Source organism: Eptatretus burgeri, chromosome 12 (assembly GCF_056783735.1).
Source record: "Eptatretus burgeri isolate ZD-2024b chromosome 12, Ebu_testis_v1, whole genome shotgun sequence".
Lineage (NCBI taxonomy): Eukaryota > Metazoa > Chordata > Myxini > Myxiniformes > Myxinidae > Eptatretus > Eptatretus burgeri.
In genome coordinates, this window is record NC_140972.1 from 61,470,426 (window position 1) to 61,489,198 (window position 18,773).

The 18,773-nt window shown below is 48.3% G+C and overlaps 2 protein-coding genes across 2 annotated transcripts in view; both read left to right on the plus strand.

The window, feature by feature from the left end:
• Window positions 1–1,830, plus strand: part of LOC147015733 (uncharacterized) — a 12,233-nt gene extending 10,403 nt beyond the window's left edge. Inside the window, exon 3 of the mRNA XM_085848215.1 lies at window positions 873–1,830. Coding sequence (XP_085704341.1) covers window positions 873–1,183 — 311 coding nt within the window. The 3' untranslated portion in view covers window positions 1,184–1,830. The remainder of the gene's footprint in view (window positions 1–872) is intronic.
• A 2,029-nt stretch (window positions 1,831–3,859) lies between these two features.
• Window positions 3,860–18,773, plus strand: part of IDUA (alpha-L-iduronidase) — a 148,767-nt gene continuing 133,853 nt past the window's right edge. The window contains exons 1-3 of the mRNA XM_085849119.1: window positions 3,860–3,915; window positions 6,131–6,379; window positions 14,243–14,383. Of these exons, the coding sequence (XP_085705245.1) occupies window positions 3,860–3,915; window positions 6,131–6,379; window positions 14,243–14,383 (446 nt within the window). The remainder of the gene's footprint in view (window positions 3,916–6,130; window positions 6,380–14,242; window positions 14,384–18,773) is intronic.

The window sequence follows — 18,773 nt, forward strand, 5'->3', positions numbered from 1 at the left end:
CCTGAAGGAGTCCCATGCAACGCATCTTTCCCCTTTACCCACTAGATATATGGAAAGGACTAACTAATACACGTACTATTCAAATAACTGCCTTGGGATCGCTGTATGTTGTGTGCCATTGCTTTGGAGGCATGCGGTTTTTCAGAACTGCAACAATACTTCAAAAGTGCATCGGGCCCGATATGTTCTACTGGATCAGACATTGCATGGTGGAGGTATGAGCTCTGCCGAGTACTCTTCTAGTCTTAATGTGCTTCTGCCCTTTGTGTCAGATGGTTGGAAAGAAACAAGTATTCTAATCTTCCTCCATAGATGCCATTCTTCCTTCCAGGGCTTCAAAGCAGATGTTCATCACCATCTCAGGTCACCTCCCCATCCACAACCATGATCGTTTTGCATCTTTCTGGGTTTCCAGATTTTTCTTCCACTTCTGTGATCGAGAGTTTGCGGCTGCATCCATCTTGTTCACCCCGTGTCCTCCACTTTCCCTCATTGTTCCGCAAATCCCTTATTTCTCCAATAAACCATCTATTTTGTCCCTCATCCCCTGTTGTTGGTGTGTCCCCACTCCTTCTTTCTACTGTTCTTTTCGTTCTGTTACGTCCTGGTCTATTCTGTGTTCTGTGTTCTGGCTTCTCCATGAGCATGGACTCTGTATCCAAAGTAGGAAAGTCGGAAACGGAAGAACGAAAAGTGGGGAAGTGTGTGTTGAAACCGGATTCAATTAACCATTGTAGTGAAAAGTTCACTTGTGGAGATGATGATTATTTTTAATGGTTTAGATGTTGCAGATTATCCATTGTAGTTTCTGCATATTGCAACAATATTAAGTTTCTTGTCCTTGTTTAAGAGTGCATTTGTTCTTTTTACAGATCGAATGGTCATCATGGTGGTAATGAATCACTTTCCACGTCAAGCAGCATACAAAAACCCTCACAGCCATGTACATGTTCAACAAAACAACGTCCGGGCCACGTACGACTGTTTCTTCTCTGAAAACGAAGGATTGCATTCTTGTAACGAGAACAGGGAGGCGATAAACGGAGTAGCGAAGTTGATTTCAATGAATTTGCGACCAAATTACCAGCTGAACAAGCTGGTATTTGCAAGCTACATTGGATTTAGTGTTGCATTGTACTTGTTCCGTAGGATTTTTGTCCCAGTGTCAGGTAGACAACGATGAGACAAAAGGGCAAACAAGAAAGATTACCTAGTTCCATTTCTCTTTTGTTTCATGGCTCATTATGCTGGGAAGCCAAGTTCAAATCTCATTGACTCTGTACTCACCCAGTCTCCTCATGTCCTTGTAATTTATGTTGATGTACACTGGTCGATATGAATGTCTTTGTCGCAATGCTTACGATTTATATACAAGCTTCTCCATGAACCGTAGATCAGTCTATACTAATAAACGTGTGTGTGTGTGTGTGTCAGTGTGTCTCCTCCATTATTCCAAAACCATAAAACCTTGCAGCCTGAAACTTTGAATGCAAACTAAGAAAACTCCACTCAAGTGAAAATTGGGTGTTTGGGTTAATTAAAACACTCATTTTGAAGATAATCAACAGCCTATTTAATTAAATCCTTCATCACGTGATCATCGGCCACCTCGCTCTCTGCGGTCTTAAGGCGTTTCCTCGGTAACCTCTGTGGGGTCTGAAGCCGCCATGTTTTTTTGGCCTGCTCAACAATGCCTTGACTTGGAACAGGCTGCAACGATTTCTTAACGATAAAGGTTTTTTTTTCTTTCACTTTCCTCACTCATTATCGAATGTCTGTTACTTCTCCATTGATAAATACAAATAAAAATAAAACGTTTCGCTTTTTAAAGTTTCTTCAAACGTTTCGTGCTTTGTGTGGTAAATGATTTTACTCACTCATATTATCACTTGGTGCATTCTTCAACTTTCAGTTGCAATACCATGGCATGGTTCTACAGATGATCACAATGATAAAAATAAACTTTTCACTTCTGAAGTAAAGAATTGCCACATCACGGCAGGAAAGCCGAGAGGTACACATGCTCAGTCTTTGTAGCCTGGATTTGAATCCCAACCCAGCTTTGAACTGTCCTCCCGGTGTTTTCCAGGCCGGGTGATTCATCACTGTGTGTGTCGTCTCTTGGATGGACGATAAACTGGGCCTCCTATCTGCCAGAATACCACACCCCTCTCCCTCCCAACCTATCCGCCTCCCAACCTATCCAGTCGCAATACACCAACCACCTCTCTCCCATCCCTATCCCTCTTTCTGATCCAGACCCCTCTCTCTCTCTCTCTCTCTCTCTCTGATCCCTCCCCTCTCCCCCCTCTCTCTCCACTCCTCTCCCTCTCTCTCCACTCCTCTCCCTCTCTCTCAACCCTCCCCCTGTTGAAGGGACTGCAGTATGTACGAATCAGATTCGGAGCCGAGCAGTGAGGGGCAATGGTCACTGCACGTATATGCTGTTGGTTTTGAATGCTCCCACTCCAGGTCTGTGTGTGTGTGTGTATGTGTGTGTGTGTGTGTGTGTGTGTGTGTGTGTGTGTGTGTGTGTGTGTGTGTGTGTGTGTGTGTGTGTGTGATTGGTATCTTCATGTGCGAGTTTCAGGATGTGGAATGCAGTCCTCCCATGGTGGGCTCAAAGCATCCATCTTCATTTCAGTAAGGGGTCACGATTCATGGACGAAGCGGTGGTTTTCTGTTCTCAAAGTTTTGTGCTGAGGGCTCTTCAGGATCGTCGCTGAGCCCCGGACATCTTCCAACTGTAGTTCGTTTGTAATAATGTTCCCAGGAATGGTGGTTTTTCGCACACCTGTAAAGTAGTCTGTGGAGCTTATGGGATGGCACGTCGTCAGTCCGTCCGTCCGTCCACAAATACTTGCAACTTCTCAGAAACTACACACGATTTCTCAGAAATTTGATCACAAACTTCATCACCCATGATGGCATTAAAAAACTATAAGGGCACTGGGTGGAGCACATACCTCCGCCACACAATGCCTGATCTACGAGAACATATGTATCTGGCCCAATACATTTTTGAAATATCGTGCTACCTCTCAATGGTGAAGAATCACTTACAAAATTATCAGATCCGGATGCGGATCTTCACCAAAATCGAATCAGTTCATCCTTGTCACACACCGAAGATGTCCACCAAATTTCATCCGGATCCGTCCACAACTTTTTGAGATATGCTGTACACAAATAGACAGGGGTGAAAACATAACCTCCTTCAACTTCGGTGGCAGAGGTAAAAAGGGGTCTACGGAGGGAGATTACTGGGGGGTTGCCCCAAAATATGCATTTGCTTTCTTCTCAGAAACTACACACACAATTCCGATGAAAGTTGATCACCATCTTCACCACCCGTGATGTACTAAAGTTTGTTCATGACATTAACAATAAAAATCCAGTGGCATTTACTTTCTTCTCCATTATGTATTTTGTGGGTTATCCATACTTACCAGTGGTTGCCTGGTTGTCTTACCCAGTCGCTACCAGGTAAGTGGCCAAGGGTACTGCCCTTTTGTTTAATATCTCTGTGAGGTTCTTTCTCATCATTCCAGTAGCTCCAGCTATCACTGGTACAACTTTGGCATTCTTCAGCTTCCAGGATCTTCTCACTTCATTCTTGAGGTCTTGATGTTTGGTCATTTTCTTGATTTCTGAATTGTTTTGACCAAAATCACTGGTATCAACACCCTCAATCAGCAACACCTTCTCTTTTTTATCCCGAAGTATGATATCTGGTCACAACGCTTTGTTTTCGATGTTCACGCTCTATGGCATCATTCGTTCGTATGTGAGCGGTAGGTACTTCCATGTTTCAGTGATTGCTTTTGGTTCATGTTCCCACAAATATTCTGGAACTGAGATGTCAGAGTTTGCAGATGTGCCAACGGATTACATGATAAACTCTGTTGTGTTGTCGTGTGTACAACTGTTCTGACATGAGTTTGTTTTGGTGTGCGTGTGTTCAGTCATTAAGCATAAAATATCATTCTCTTTACTAACCCCACCTCCACCCTCACATTTCTCCTCTTCTTTTTTTTTCATTCTCTCTCTCTCTCTCTCTCTCTCTCTCTCTCTCTCTCTCTCTCTCTCTCTCTCTCTCTCTCTCTCTCTCTCTCTCTCTCTCTCTCTCTCTCTCTCTCTCCCTCTCTCTCTCTCTCTCCCCTCTCTTCCCCCTCTCTTCCCCCTCTCTTCCCCCTCTCTTCCCCCTCTCTTCCCCCTCTCTTCCCCCTCTCTTCCCCCTCTCTTCCCCCTCTCTTCCCCCTCTCTTCCCCCTCTCTTCCCCCTCTCTTCTTCCTCTCTTCTTCCTCTCTTCCTCTCTTCCTCTCTTCCTCTCTTCCTCTCTTCCTCTCTTCCTCTCTTCCTCTCTTCCTCTCTTCCTCTCTTCCTCTCTTCCTCTCTTCCTCTCTTCCTCTGTCCCCTCCCTCCTCTCTTCCTCTGTCCCCTCCCTCCTCTGTTCCTCTCTCCCCTCCCTCCTCTGTTCCTCTCTCCCCCTTCCCCCTCCCTTCCTCTCTCCCCTCACTGCTCTCTGTTCCTCCCTCCCCCTCCCTCCCCTCCCTCCTCTCTTCCTCTCTCCCCTCCCTCCTCTGTTCCTCTCTTCCTCTCTTCCCCTATCTCCTCTCTCCTCTTCCTCTCTCCCCCTCTCTCCTCTTCCTCTCTCCCCCTCCCTCCCTCCTCTCTTCCTCTCTCCCCTCCCTCCTCTGTTCCTCTCTTCCTCTCTCCCCCTCTCTCCTCTTCCTCTCTCCTCTCTCTCCTCTTCCTCTCTCTCCCCTCCCTCCTCTCTTCCTCTCTCTCCCCTCCCTCCTCTCTCTTCCTCTCTCTCCTCTCCCTCCTCTCTTCCTCTCTCTCCCCTCCCTCCTCTCTTCCTCTCTCTCTCCTCCCTCCTCTCTTCCTCTCTCTCCTCCTCCCTCCTCTCTTCCTCTCTCTCCCCTCCCTCCTCTCTTCCTCTCTCTCCCCTCCCTCATCTCTTCCTCTCTCTCCCCTCCCTCCTCTCTTCCTCTCTCTTCTCCTCCCTCCTCTCTTTCTCTCTCTCCTCCTCCCTCCTCTCTTCCTCTCTCTCCTCTACCCTCCTCTCTTCCTCTCTCCCCCTCCCTCCTCTCTTCCTCTCTCCCCCTCCTTAATCCCCCCCCCATTAACTAAGCGCCAGGTTGTATTTGCTGGTATTCAAAATAACAAACGGAAAAGAGAAGTCATGACCACTGCCAGAAGGAAAGTTCTCAAAGAAAATCATCACTCTGGTTTCTTCCTTCTCTCACTTTTGAGTTTTTTTGGATGACTCGTGTTTTTTTTTTTTGTAATATTTGTTTCGTATTCTTGTCGGACAATATTATCCCTAGTCAGTTTTGTTTGCATTTTACTGCATCACAGCATGACAAAGTGTAAAATGACAAAATCTTCAAACTGTTTGAAATATTTTCCAGAGTAGAATTAATAATGATTTGAAATAGTAGATTGTGCGTTATTCCTTACAATCATCGCCCAACAAATGTGAAGTTTACTCCTCAGGTGGGAGGGTTGTGGTAGACTGTGAAACTGATATAGAAACTAGCCAATGAGCTTTGAGCTTGGTTTCGACGAATGAGAGAAGGCGTTCCGAGAGCGAGAGGCCAGAGACATGGCCGCCACCTGAGCTTAAATAAATAAAGTGATTGCTGTTCAGTAAAACAGCCTGCCGGGTTTTCTTTGAGCACACCGGCTGTGTTCGTACGTGTTCCGAGCGTCAGTAGAACTCACACCACTACACTTAACTGACAGGTTGAGTTATTGTGTTTTTCACAATTCGCCAGCCTGATGGTTCAAATGTCTTTAACTTCCCGTCACAGTTCCTTGCATACTCCGTAATGCTGCACCACCTCGCCAAAATAATTACGATCAAGCTTGGTGCTTGGCAAGCTGTAAGCAAGCCGCTTGCTAACGGAACACACCGGGAATCAATTTCACCAATTCGTTTTAAGCGGTGTATGTGAATAACCCACACGTGAGGTGCACCGACCAACCACGTCTCTGATAAGATTTTTTTTTTAATACCGATTCACCTGAGGATATACTGATGAAAGGTGTTCACGGAAAGCCTGATGATGAGGATGAGGAGGAGGAGGAGGAGGATTGGAATGCATTAAGAATAATAAAGAAGAAGAAGAGGAAGGACTGGATGTGAGGAATTTGAGGAAGTTTATGTGGAAGTGTTTGTGGGAGTTTGTGCGCTCTTCCTGTTAATAATTATGAATTCATTTAAATTCGATCTGATTCTTATTGTCCAACTCTCCATAATTGGCTTCGCCGTTAAAAGTCACGTCGAAAACCCGCACTTTATCGATGCTGACGCGAACAGCAGGTCAAGCCCGGCTCCCCTGACTCACTTCTGGAAGAGCACGGGTTTCTGGTGAGTGGTTACTCGGCCTGAGAAGATTTACGTCCGTAATTTGTTTGCACGTGCAAACTGAAGCAGTTAAAATTAATTGTCAGGTAAAAGTTGCGCCGTTTACGCGAACATCGTAAAATATATTCGTGCAAGCAGAAGCCGGAATCCAGAGAGGTAAACAACGCTCTTTTACGAATACACCGCCAGAAACTCTGCACCTCGTCCTGATTGTTGTGAAGAAGGTCAGAAGCCACTCACTCGTGTCCGTCATTATTTGGCTTCCTTTTTGTTTGTCTGCTGTTGTGTCCGAGGTGCAGCAAAGTTTTTCTTCCCAGCTTTATATGATATTGTGTTTAACTGTTTTTATCATTATTTTCTCTCAGGTTTTTTATTTTGTGTGAGATTTATATCGTTTTACAGTATTTTATGTGGATAAAATCTTCGAGCCCCATGGTAGAAAGAAAGCCCTCCGCCTCATCTCCCAGAGGGAACCCCACTTGACCTACCTACTGTGGTGAATTAACGTGAATCGAGGGACATGACGCGGGATCACATGTTGTGCGTCTCGCGTATAAGGGGATGTCTCTCTGCGGCACGAGTGATTGTCCCCGGGGCATTGCTGTTGACATCGGCTGTCCACTTGATGCTCGTTAACTGAAGGTGCTCATTGACTGGTGAGAATGGAGATTATATCGAACTCCGTGCTTACGCGGATTTAGTCTGCAATGGTTAACTGCACATGTATACGTTACTGCTTATGTACTCCTAGCTGAACCTGTATTCCCCGGTGTGCCCACAGAAGCGGCTCCAATCAAATGGAATAAAGCCTAAACTCTGAAGGTTCATCTCTCGCTCTCATTTCAATTTATTCCATTTGATTTTCTCGGCTCTCTCAACCAAAGATGGACAAGATCTACAAACCAGAGAGGTTCGACGCAGACCCGAACGCGACTGACGCAGAAATGAAATGGTCACATTGGTTCTGCTCCTTCTCACACTATCTGACCATCATCGCGGAGGGAGCTGACAAATTTGCCGCTCTCGTGAATCATGTCTCGCCCGGCGTGTACAGGCTCTTCTCGGGGTGCGACACTTACGAAGCAGCGATCGACGTGCTGCAGGCGCTCTACGTGAAGCCCAAGAACGAGGTATACATACGACATCTTCTCAACACACGCAAGTAAGCAGCCGGGGAGACAATCGATCAGTTCCTGCAAGCTCTGAATCAGCTGGGAAAAGACTGCAGCTTCCGGGCGGTAAGCGCCGAGGAACACCGAAAGGAAGCGACCCGGGAGGCATTCATCCAAGGACTCAGATCAGCCCACATACGGCAACGCTTACTAGAGAAAGCGCAACCCACTCTTGACAAGGTAGTCGATCAGGCTCGAGCGATGGATACGGCTCAGCAGCAATCTGAGTCATTTGGGACACCGATGCTGCTCATGAACGCTGCTACGATGGGAACCCAAGGAACCCCACTGGCACAGACACAGCCAGACATGAGGGATGGAGAAACACCCGAGGAGCCGGATACCCAGACCTCGTCAAACTCCTCAGCAACTGCTCCGATTGGTAAATGCTTCTTTTGTGGGTACAAAAGGCATCCTCGTCAAAAATGTCCCGCCAGAGATGCCACATGCATGAATTGCGACAAGAAAGGGCATTATGCCAAGGTATGTAAATCTACTCTAAGGAGAAATAAACCCACTTCTGCGGCTCTCTACTCGCAAAATAAATTGACTGCAGCCTCCCCGGGGAATCTATCCAAGGCTATCATCAACGTACGAATTAACGGGCATATGGCTGAGGCACTGATTGATACCGGTAGCTCTGAAAGTTTCGTCAACAGCTCGCTAGTGAAGGGCAGGAAATGGGTAATCCACCCGACTGACAATACGGTATGCATGGCCGCCACCTCACTACAATCCCGCGTACGAGGGTACTGCAATGTTGAATTGGACGTAAAAGGGTACACGCATCGGGATGTAAAGGTGCTGGTGCTTCGTGATTTGTGCGCAGACGTAATTCTGGGTCATAATGTCCTCAAGCAGCACACGAGCGTCGAAATACCCTTTGGAGGAAGCAAGCCTCGTCTAATTTTAAATGCGTTGACCACCGCGGAGGTGACGTCCCCCAGCTGTTCGCTAACTTGTCGCCGGTCTGCAAACCGATAGCGATCAAATCGCGGCGATATACCACTGCTGACATGAATTTCATCACTTCGGAAACCAAGCGATTACTGGAGGAGGGAATTATAGAACCGAGCGATTCGCCATGGCGCGCACAGGTGTTAGTAACCAGCAGTCAGAACCATAAGAAACGGATGGTTGTCGATTATTCCCAAACGGTCAATCGCTTCACCCAACTCGACGCCTACCCCCTGCCGCGCATAGATGAGATGGTTGAACGCGTGGCCAATTATAAGGTATTCAGTACCATCGACTTGCGAAGCGCCTATCATCAAATTCCCATCCGAGAGGAAGACAAACCGTACACTGCATTCCAGGCAGGGCGGCGCCTCTACCAGTTCAGAAGGATACCATTCGGTGTCACGAATGGAGTAGCTTGCTTCCAACGGGTTATGGACGACATCATCTCAGATGAAAACCTCGAAGACACTTTTGTTTACGTGGATAATGTCACAGTGTGCGGTAGGGATCAGAGGGAACATGATAGGAATCTGGACAGATTCTTGAGCATTGCTGGAAAATATAATCTGACTCTCAACTACGAGAAATGCGTATTCTCGGCAAGGTCAATTGACCTTCTCGGCTACACAATAGCCGACGGCACAATTAAGCCTGATCCTGAGCGATTGCGCCCGCTCCGTGAGCTTCCACCACCTCAGGACTTGCAAACAATGCGCCGGGTGATCGGGATGTTCGCTTACTATGCAAGATGGATTTCGCAATACTCCGAGAAAATACATCCCCTAGTGCATTGCAAAAACTTTCCACCAGATGCCGCTGTCGTGAAAGCTTTCCACAATCTCAAGGATGATATCAGTAAGTCCGTGGTTTTATCGATCGACAGCTCGGTGCCCTTCGTGGTGGAGACCGACGCTTCAAATCACGCCATAGCTGCTACACTTAATCAGTCTGGGCGGCCGGTCGCTTTCTTCTCGAGAACTCTCTCTAGAAGCGAGCAGAGACACTCGGCAATAGAGAAGGAGGCGTACGCCATCGTCGAAGCGCTGCGTAAATGGAGACATTATTTACTGGGAAACCACTTCACGCTCGTTACGGACCAACGATCCGTGGCTTTCATGTTTGATGGGAAAAATAACGGGAAAATTAAGAATGAAAAAATTATGAGATGGCGGATAGACCTAGCTTGCTACAGGTACGACATTGTTTACCGGCCCGGGAAAGAAAACCCTGCTGCAGATACCTTCTCCCGGGTCTACAGTTCGGCAACAATCAGTCAGGCTTTGCAAGACCTCCATGTGTCTCTGTGCCACCCAGGGGTAACCAGGATGGCACATTTCGTACGCAGACAAAATCTTCCCTATTCTGTTGAAGATATTAAACAAATGAATGCTTCATGCCCTGTTTGTGCTGAACTAAAACCCAGATTCTATGGCGTGGCTTCTGGCAGACTGATCAAGGCTACTTCCCCCTTCGAGAGACTAAACATCGACTTCAAAGGGCCCCTACCGACCGAAACAGACAACAGATACATATTCACCGTTGTTGATGAATATTCAAGGTTCCCTTTCGCGTTTCCGTGCTCGGATATGACCTCGGGCACTGTCGTAAAATGTCTCTCTGACCTCTTCGCTATGTTTGGGAGACCTTCGTACATACATTCAGACAGAGGGCCGTGTTTCATGTCGGCCGGGCTAAAACAATTCCTATTAGAGCACGGCATAGCAACTAGTCGAACGACGGGTTACAACCCACAGGGAAACGGGCAGGTGGAACGGTATAATGGAGTAATTTGGAAAGCCGTAACTCTGGCGCTGAAATCGAGAGGACTGGGCCCCGAGCGATGGGAGGTTACTCTTCCTGACGCTCTGAATTCCATACGCTCTTTGCTCTGCACGTCCACAAATGCCACTCCTCACGAACGTATGTTTACTCACCAACGACGTTATGTTGACGGTCAAACGGTGCCCAACTGGCTGACCCACCCCGGTACAGTGTTCATGAAACGCCCGGTACGACAAAGCAAGTATGAACCCCTGGTGGACGGGGGCGAACTCATTGACACTAATCCAGAGTATGCGCATGTCAGGCTCCCGGATGGCAGGGAGACCACTGTGTCGGTTCACCATCTGGCTCCCTCAGGTACTCCTCCCGCCGGTACACCACCTTCTGGCACTCCTCCTTCTGACATTTCCCTCCCAGGAACTCCGCCAGGCGACGGGGCTGCCGCGTTCCACCCGAGAGCGATCGAGGAGTCATCCCCGGCACAAGTCGAGGCTCACCAAGAGGATCGGGAGTCTCCCTCAAGTGAAACTGCCGTTTACTCCCGGAGAGGTCGACGAATAAGGCCCCCTCGACGACTCAATCTGTAAAGGGGATTATCGGCATTCTCGCTGCTCATGCTCCTATATGCCCATTATATCATATATCGATGCTCATTTCCATGCTCCTACAACTCAAAATAATCACTGCTTGGCATGTATGCTTCTGTAGATCTATTAGTCCGCGTTGCTTGAAATGTATACTCCTATAGTGCTAAAGCAATCATGGTGTGTAAGATGGGCCCCTAGTTACATTTTAAAGGTGGGGAGAATGTGGTGAATTAACGTGAATCGAGGGACATGACGCGGGATCACATGTTGTGCGTCTCGCGTATAAGGGGATGTCTCTCTGCGGCACGAGTGATTGTCCCCGGGGCATTGCTATTGACATCGGCTGTCCACTTGATGCTCGTTAACTGAAGGTGCTCATTGACTGGTGAGAATGGAGATTATATCGAACTCCGTGCTTACGCGGATTTAGTCTGCAATGGTTAACTGCACATGTATACGTTACTGCTTATGTACTCCTAGCTGAACCTGTATTTCCTGGTGTGCCCACAGAAGCGGCTCCAATCAAATGGAATAAAGCCTAAACTCTGAAGGTTCATCTCTCGCTCTCATTTCACCTACCACCTTGCAGGGATGATGCTCTTTCTGACACATAAATTGATCTTGGAAAGGTTGTCTAATTCTTCTTCTTCTTTTTTCGTCTTTTTTTCTCGTCTTTTTTTCTCGTCTTTTTTCCTCGTCTTTTTTCCTCGTCTTTTTTCCTCGTCTTTTTTCCTCGTCTTTTTTCCTCGTCCTTTCCTCGTCCTTTCCTCGTCCTTTCCTCGTCCTTTCCTCGTCCTTTCCTCGTCCTTTCCTCGTCCTTTCCTCGTCCTTTTCCCGTCCTTTTCCCGTCCCTTTCCCGTCCCTTTCCCGTCCCTTTCCCGTCCCTTTCCCGTCCCTTTCCCGTCCCTTTCCCGTCCCTTTCCCGTCCCTTTCCCGTCCCTTTTCCCGTCCCTTTCCCGTCCCTTTCCCGTCCCTTTCCCGTCCCTTTCCCGTCCCTTTCCCGTCCCTTTCCCGTCCCTTTCCCGTCCCTTTCCCGTCCCTTTCCCGTCCCTCTCCCGTCCCTCTCCCGTCCCTCTCCCGTCCCTCTCCTCGTCCCTCTCCTCGTCCTCGTCCTCCTCCCCGTCCTCGTCCTCCTCCCCCTCCTCGTCCTCCTCCCGTCCTCGTCCTCCTCCCGTCCTCGTCCTCCTCCCCGTCCTCGTCCTCCTCCCCGTCCTCGTCCTCCTCCCCGTCCTCGTCCTCCTCCCCGTCCTCGTCCTCCTCCCGTCCTCGTCCTCCTCCCGTCCTCGTCCTCCTCCCGGTCCTCGTCCCCCCCCCCGTCCTCGTCCTCCCCCCCGTGCTCGTCCTCCTCCCCGTCCTCGCCCTCCTCCCCGTCCTCGTCCTCCCCGCCCTCGTCCTTGTCCCCGTCCTCGCCCACCTCCCCGTCCTCGCCCTCCTCCCCGTCCTCGCCCTCCTCCCCGTCCTCGCCCTCCTCCCCGTCCTCGCCCTCCTCCCGTCCTCGCCCTCCTCCCCGTCCTCGCCCTCCTCCCCGTCCTCGCCCTCCTCCTCCCCGTCCTCGCCCTCCTCCCCGTCCTCGCCCTCCTCCCGTCCTCCCCCTCCTCCCCGTCCTCCCCCTCCTCCCCGTCCCCGCCCTCCGCCCAGTCCTCGTCCACCTCCCCGCCCCCGTCCTCCTCCCCGTCCTCGTCCTCCTCGCCGTCCTCGCCCTCCTCCCCGTCCTCGCCCTCCTCCCCGTCCTCGCCCACCTCCCCGTCCTCGCCCTCCTCCCCGTCTTCCCCTCCTCCCCGTCTTCTCCTCCCCGTCTTCTCCTCCCCGTCTTCTCCTTCCTCTTCTCCTTCCTCTTCTCGTCTTCTTCTCGTCTTCTTCTCGTCTTCTTCTTCTTCGTCTTTTTCTCGTCTTTTTCTCGTCTTTTTCTCGTCTTTTTCTCGTCTTTTTCTCGTCTTTTTCTCGTCTTTTTCTCGTCTTTTTCTCGTCTTCTTCTTCTTCGTATTTTTCTCGTCTTTTTCTCGTCTTCTTCTTCTTCGTATTTTTCTCGTCTTTTTCTCGTCTTCTTCTTCTTCGTATTTTTCTCGTCTTTTTCTCGTCTTCTTCTTCTTCGTATTTTTCTCGTCTTTTTCTCGTCTTTTTCTCGTCTTCTTCTTCTTCGTATTTTTCTCGTCTTTTTCTCGTCTTTTTCTCGTCTTTTTCTCGTCTTTTTCTCGTCTTCGTATTTTTCTCGTATTTTTCTCGTCTTTTTCTCGTCTTTTTCTCGTCTTTTTCTCGTCTTTTTCTCGTCTTCGTATTTTTCTCGTCTTTTTCTCGTCTTTTTCTCGTCTTCTTCTTCTTCGTATTTTTCTCGTCTTTTTCTCGTCTTCTTCTTCTTCGTATTTTTCTCGTCTTCTTCTTCATCCATCAATGGCTGATAGAACAGCTGTACTGCTGATAGTGCCCTCTGTAGGTTGGAGCAGGAATTTGGATTTTGGCCAGGATGCTGGCGATAGCTCGTCGACTCTTTGTGAAGGACACCGTGGGATCTTCATGGCCACTGACTTGTGTCTCAGACGGGACACCCCGTTTAACGTCTGTCTGACTGACTGCATGCGAGGAAGGTGAAACACCAGGACGATGGTCTATAGCTGGGTCCAGATTCAAACCCAGGTTAGACAGCTTCGAGGTGAGTGCGTCTACTTCTTGGCCATCCTGCCATCCTAATGTTTCTGATAAAATTTCCTCATTCATTTCTCAGCAGTTCACTTTACACGAACGAATTCAGGATCCAGACCAGCCTGTTTGGTGTTCCCATATAAACATTTGCCTCATGACGTGACGAGGTCTTCACGACACTCCATGATCCGCGTGATACTCCATAATCTTTGCCTCTTAGTTTCAAATTCCAAATACTTTATTGAGTTGGACACTGCAGAAAAAAAAAAGATCTTCAACAGATTGAATTTTTCAGTATCACCAACTTGTGAAACTTTTACATTGGAAAACTCGGAGCCAGGGCTAGCATATGAGACTGAATGACTCGATCAAGGAGATGTTGCAGCTTTAACTCATTTTGTTCACAAGTTATTTTGACTTTTGGATCAACCATTTTGTCTTACTGGTGAGAACATGAAGTTTGAAACAGTCCTGTCCAAGAATGCTTTTGATTCTATGTTTCCTCATCCTTGTCAGGACTGTTTCCTCATTGTTTTTCCTCATCAAAACATTGACATGTTTCCTCATCCCTAACCCTAACCCTAACTGCACACAGCCCCCTTTTTGGTTATAGTCCATGGTAATGCTCTCAGAAGAGATTTTGTTCCTGTTTTTAAAGCTATCTCATTTTTTTGACCGATCCACTGCTTTTCAAGTTTGTGAGAGCTGTTTTTTCCTTGTTTCTGCAGTCCACCACTTCCACACCAAAATGCTGCCGAATACTTTCTGAGCCAAGATCAACAACTCAACCTGGCCTTTGTGGGCTCAGTGCCACGAGGAGGAATACAGCAGGTCCGTGTCCATTGGATGTTCAATCTCATCTCTGTCCGGTGAGCATTGGACATTGATGAATGTGATGGTTCTCTTCATTGAGCTCCTGGCAACGCAGTCACCGCTAAAAAATTAGTCGGGGCTCAGTACCTTGGTTGATGTCTGAGAGTTGTGATTGTATTTTTTGCACTTTCCATATGGGCAGATAAATTCTGAGATGAGTGCTTATGTTTGGTGCTTGAGCATTTTTCATGCATATTTGAGATTTAATTGCCAAAGATTTATTGATGATTATCCAAGCAAACAATCATCAATAGACCCTTTTCAGCCTGAAATTGTGGTCTTCTTCCCCCATTTGAGTTGTTTCGGACTCCTTTCACCTGTCTCTGATCAAGTTAATGAAGATAAGAGGTTTTTATATTATCGGCATTAACTAAGCACAAAGCAAACTCTGCTGGCTTCCTCCTGATTATCTGTTGTTACACAAAAATAACAGGTCTTTCAGTTTTCCATCAGTGCTATTTTTTGATGACCCCCTCCCCCCCAGCCTTCCTATCAGTTTGGAAACGTTGATCCCTCCCTGTACTCATGTATGTAATGCAATCATTAACTCTACTCAGTTTTTCCTTTTGAGATTTGAGATCTGAAAATGAAACTCTCCTCCTCTCCTGTGAAAAAATGAAAAGTCAGAGCACATCTCTTATTAACAGGCCAATCGGGCACTCCGATTGGCCCCGACCCCTCACACGGCTGCTCGGTGGGTTGTCCACTCACAATTTTGAGCCACTCAAAAAGCCACAATTTTGAGCCAGATTATGATGACACATAAAATGGAAATGTTTATAAAATGCCACAGGCTTCTTGGCCTTGGGCCTGTGTGTTTTCATATTTTTTTTATCATTTTGTAAGTTCATTAAATGCTTGATAATGTTGAGACAAAAGCTGTTATGGCTTGCTGTTCTTTTGGCTATGATCATTTATGATCTGATAAACACCTGACCATGATGTTGTTGCTCCTTAACGTGTGTTGAGGATGTTCCTTAACGTATGTTGTTGTTGTGTGTGTTGAGAATGTTAACATTAAGTTTTATTGACAAAGTACCGACAGCAGGGAATAGTATTGTTGGGGGTCGGGTGAGAAGACCACTGGGGGGGGGGGGGGGAGCTATCTCGGCTCCCACCAGACTCCCCGGAATTGTAGGCCGTCGGACACGGATAATTCCGTGATGTGGCAGGTCGCTAAACCGATCGTGGACGCCAATAACTCAACCGCATGACCTAAGGTCCTCCCGTCTATGGGTTAATCAGGTTACCGTTACCTAATTAATCAAATGATTTAATTACCGGGGAACACGCCCTCGGTATGCCTTGTCCGAACCAGATCACTCTACCTGATCGGATCACTTTACCAGATCGCATGCAGCCGAGCGACACTGCCAAGGACGTACCGGCTAAAAGGAACAAGTTATTGGGAATAAAGTCCCGGCTAAGCTAGGATTGGGACCATGCTGGATCAATGAAAGAAACCACAAAAACGAGCTGGGAACATTTCCAATAATAATTTATTAACAATGGGCGAGGAAAGGTATGTGGTACGATCAAGATCTATTGGGGTGTGTTGTGCAGAGATGGGGAGGGGGAGAGGTGTGGTGCAGCAAATAAACAAGCAACTTACAAAAACTGACACAGAACAGACTTAACGCAAAAATAATAATGAGAACAATAACGACCTTCTGCAGTCTTACTTAAGCAGACAGACACACACACACACACACACACACACACACACACACACACACACACACACACACACACACACACACACACACACACACACACACACACACACACACACACACACACACACACACACACACACCCCGATAAGGAGAATGTATGGAAACAAGAAGGGAGAGGAGTTGAGGCTATGATCTCTAACTTTGTACTTAATTGCACGAACGTGCCACAAATATATTTCGGGGGGGGGAGAGGAGTCCAGAGAGTGTGGATGGAGTGGTAGGCGGGACCAGATAGGCGGGTGGGGTCAACGTCATGTGGGCGGAGATGAGGAAGCAGAGTCCAGGCAGCAGGAGGTGGGTTGTGGCGATGTCGAGGAGAGGGAGAGGGAGACGGAGAGACCGCTCTGACTTGATCAGATTTGCAGCGCAGGGCCACCCCGAAGCGAAGCGTCATCACCTGAATCGGGCACTCCGATTGGCCCCGACCCCTCACACGGCCCTTTAACTCTAACCACAGGCTGCTGGTCGATAGAGAGAGAGAGTTTTTGAAAAGAAAATGTTCTGTTGGATAAAGGGCCATGTACTCGGAGCACTGCAGTGAGAGCAGAGTGGTAGGCTCTTGACAGAGGAGTGAAGTGAAGGCCCGCTGGGCCGGTTACTTTGAGCGGTTGTACCAGGCTGATCCCCCAGCTGTCGAGTTGGATGTCAAGGGTGTTACAATCCCTGTTGCTGACCCTAAAATCAACTCTGGTCCACCTTCGCTTGTGGAAACACGGGCTGCGGTGAACCAGTTGAAACGGGGCAAAGCTCCAGGGATCTGTGGCATCCATGCTGAACTTCTCAAGGCTGGTGGAAATGCTGCACTCGTGTCGTTGCGTGCAGCTTTGTGCTCTGCCTGGAACACAGGCATCATCCCAACTGATTGGAAGAGGGGCCTTGTTGTTCCTCTCTGGAAAGGGAAGGGTGATCGCCAAGACTGCAACAACTACCGAGGGGTGACGCTGCTCTCAGTGCCGGGCAAGGTCTTTGCTCGGATAATTCTTGAAAGGGTTCGCCACCATCTGCTTGAGCACCAGCATCCAGAGCAGTCAGGCTTTACACCAAAGAGGTCAACGATTGACCGTATCCTTGCTCTTCGTGTCCTCACCGAACGCAGACGAAAGTTTCGGCAGGGGCTGCTTGCAGCCTATGTTGATCTCTGTAAAGCGTTCGATTCAGTGAATCGGGATGTCCTCTGGGGGATTCTTGGTCTTCGTGCGGTGCCACCAACACTGTTCGATCTGATGTCTGAACTCTACTCTGGTACTGAGAGTGCTGTGAAGTGTGGTGGTACCATCTCTAACTTATTTCCAGTTGTTACTGGAGTTCATCAGGGGTGTGTACTGGCCCCCACACTTTTCAGCACTTGTATTGCCTGGATATTAGGGAGGATGTCGGAGAGATCAAGCTGCGCTGCATCGTTTGGGAATGTAAAGATCTCGGACCTTGATTTTGCAGATGATGCAGTCATCTTTGCGGAGACTTTAGATACCCTTTTCGGGGCCCTCGAGGTGCTGAATGAGGAGCCGGAGCCGCTGAGATTATGGGTTTCTTGGGTCAAAACTAAGATCCAGGCTTTCGGTGACATCTTGGATGCTGCTGTCCTGTCTGTGCCTGTTTGTGGTGAGGATGTTGAGGTCGTGGAGAGATTAACTTACCTCGGCAGTGATATTCATGTCTCTGCTGGCTGTGAGTCAGAGGTCAATAGACGTCTGGGTCGGGCCTGGGGAGTCATGGATTCACTGGATCATGGGGTGTGGCGCTGCCGGTACCTTTGCGGGACGACGAAAGTCCGAGTCTTCAGGTCCTTGGTACTTCCAATCTTTCTCTATGGGTGCGAGACTTGGACTCTGACCAAGGATCTGAGATGGAGACTTAATTCCTTTGGTACCAGGTCTCTTCGGAGAATCCTTGGCTATCGCTGGTCGGATTTTGTGTCCAACAAGCGGTTGCTGAGAGAGACTCGGATGAGATTTGTTACCTGCATAGTCCGTGAGCGTTAGTTGTGGCTGTATGGACATGTGGCTCGTTTTCCTGACGCTGATCCTGCTCACCAGATTCTCTCAGCGAGAGAGTCTCATGAGTGGAGGAGGCCAATGGGCCGACCACGTGCCTCGTGGTTGCAGCAGGTTGACCATCATCTCAAGGAGATGGGCATGGGCCTGGCATCTGCCTGGGGGATGGCCAGACGGAGGCCCCTGGAGTACCGGCGGAAAGTGGACGCAGTGACGCGCTGTTCTGGCACATGCTCCCATACTTGACCTGACCTGGATAAGGGGAGGATGAAGATTTGGGGGTGGGGGGATAGGTTATTTTCATTTAAAAATGCATTGTCCTTGATGACCCTAAATGATTTAATTGCAACAAGCAAAGAACCTGTCCTTGTGCCTTATGGATGGGTTAGTTTCCCCTTTTAGGTAATCTCTACAGAGATGACCTAACAAAGCCGGACCAAATGTCCGTCCGTCCATCCGTCAATTTTTCTTTCCGATCTTGATGAAACTTAGTATGTGGGTAGAGGTCGATGAGTGTTGCACAACGATATAACTTTTGTCCGGGTTCAAGGTCAGGGTCAAGGTCACGAGGTCACGTAAGTTATAAAAATCGCCATTTTCAAAACCTATCTCATCTGCCATTCTACAAGATATTCGGCAACTGTTTATTGATTATG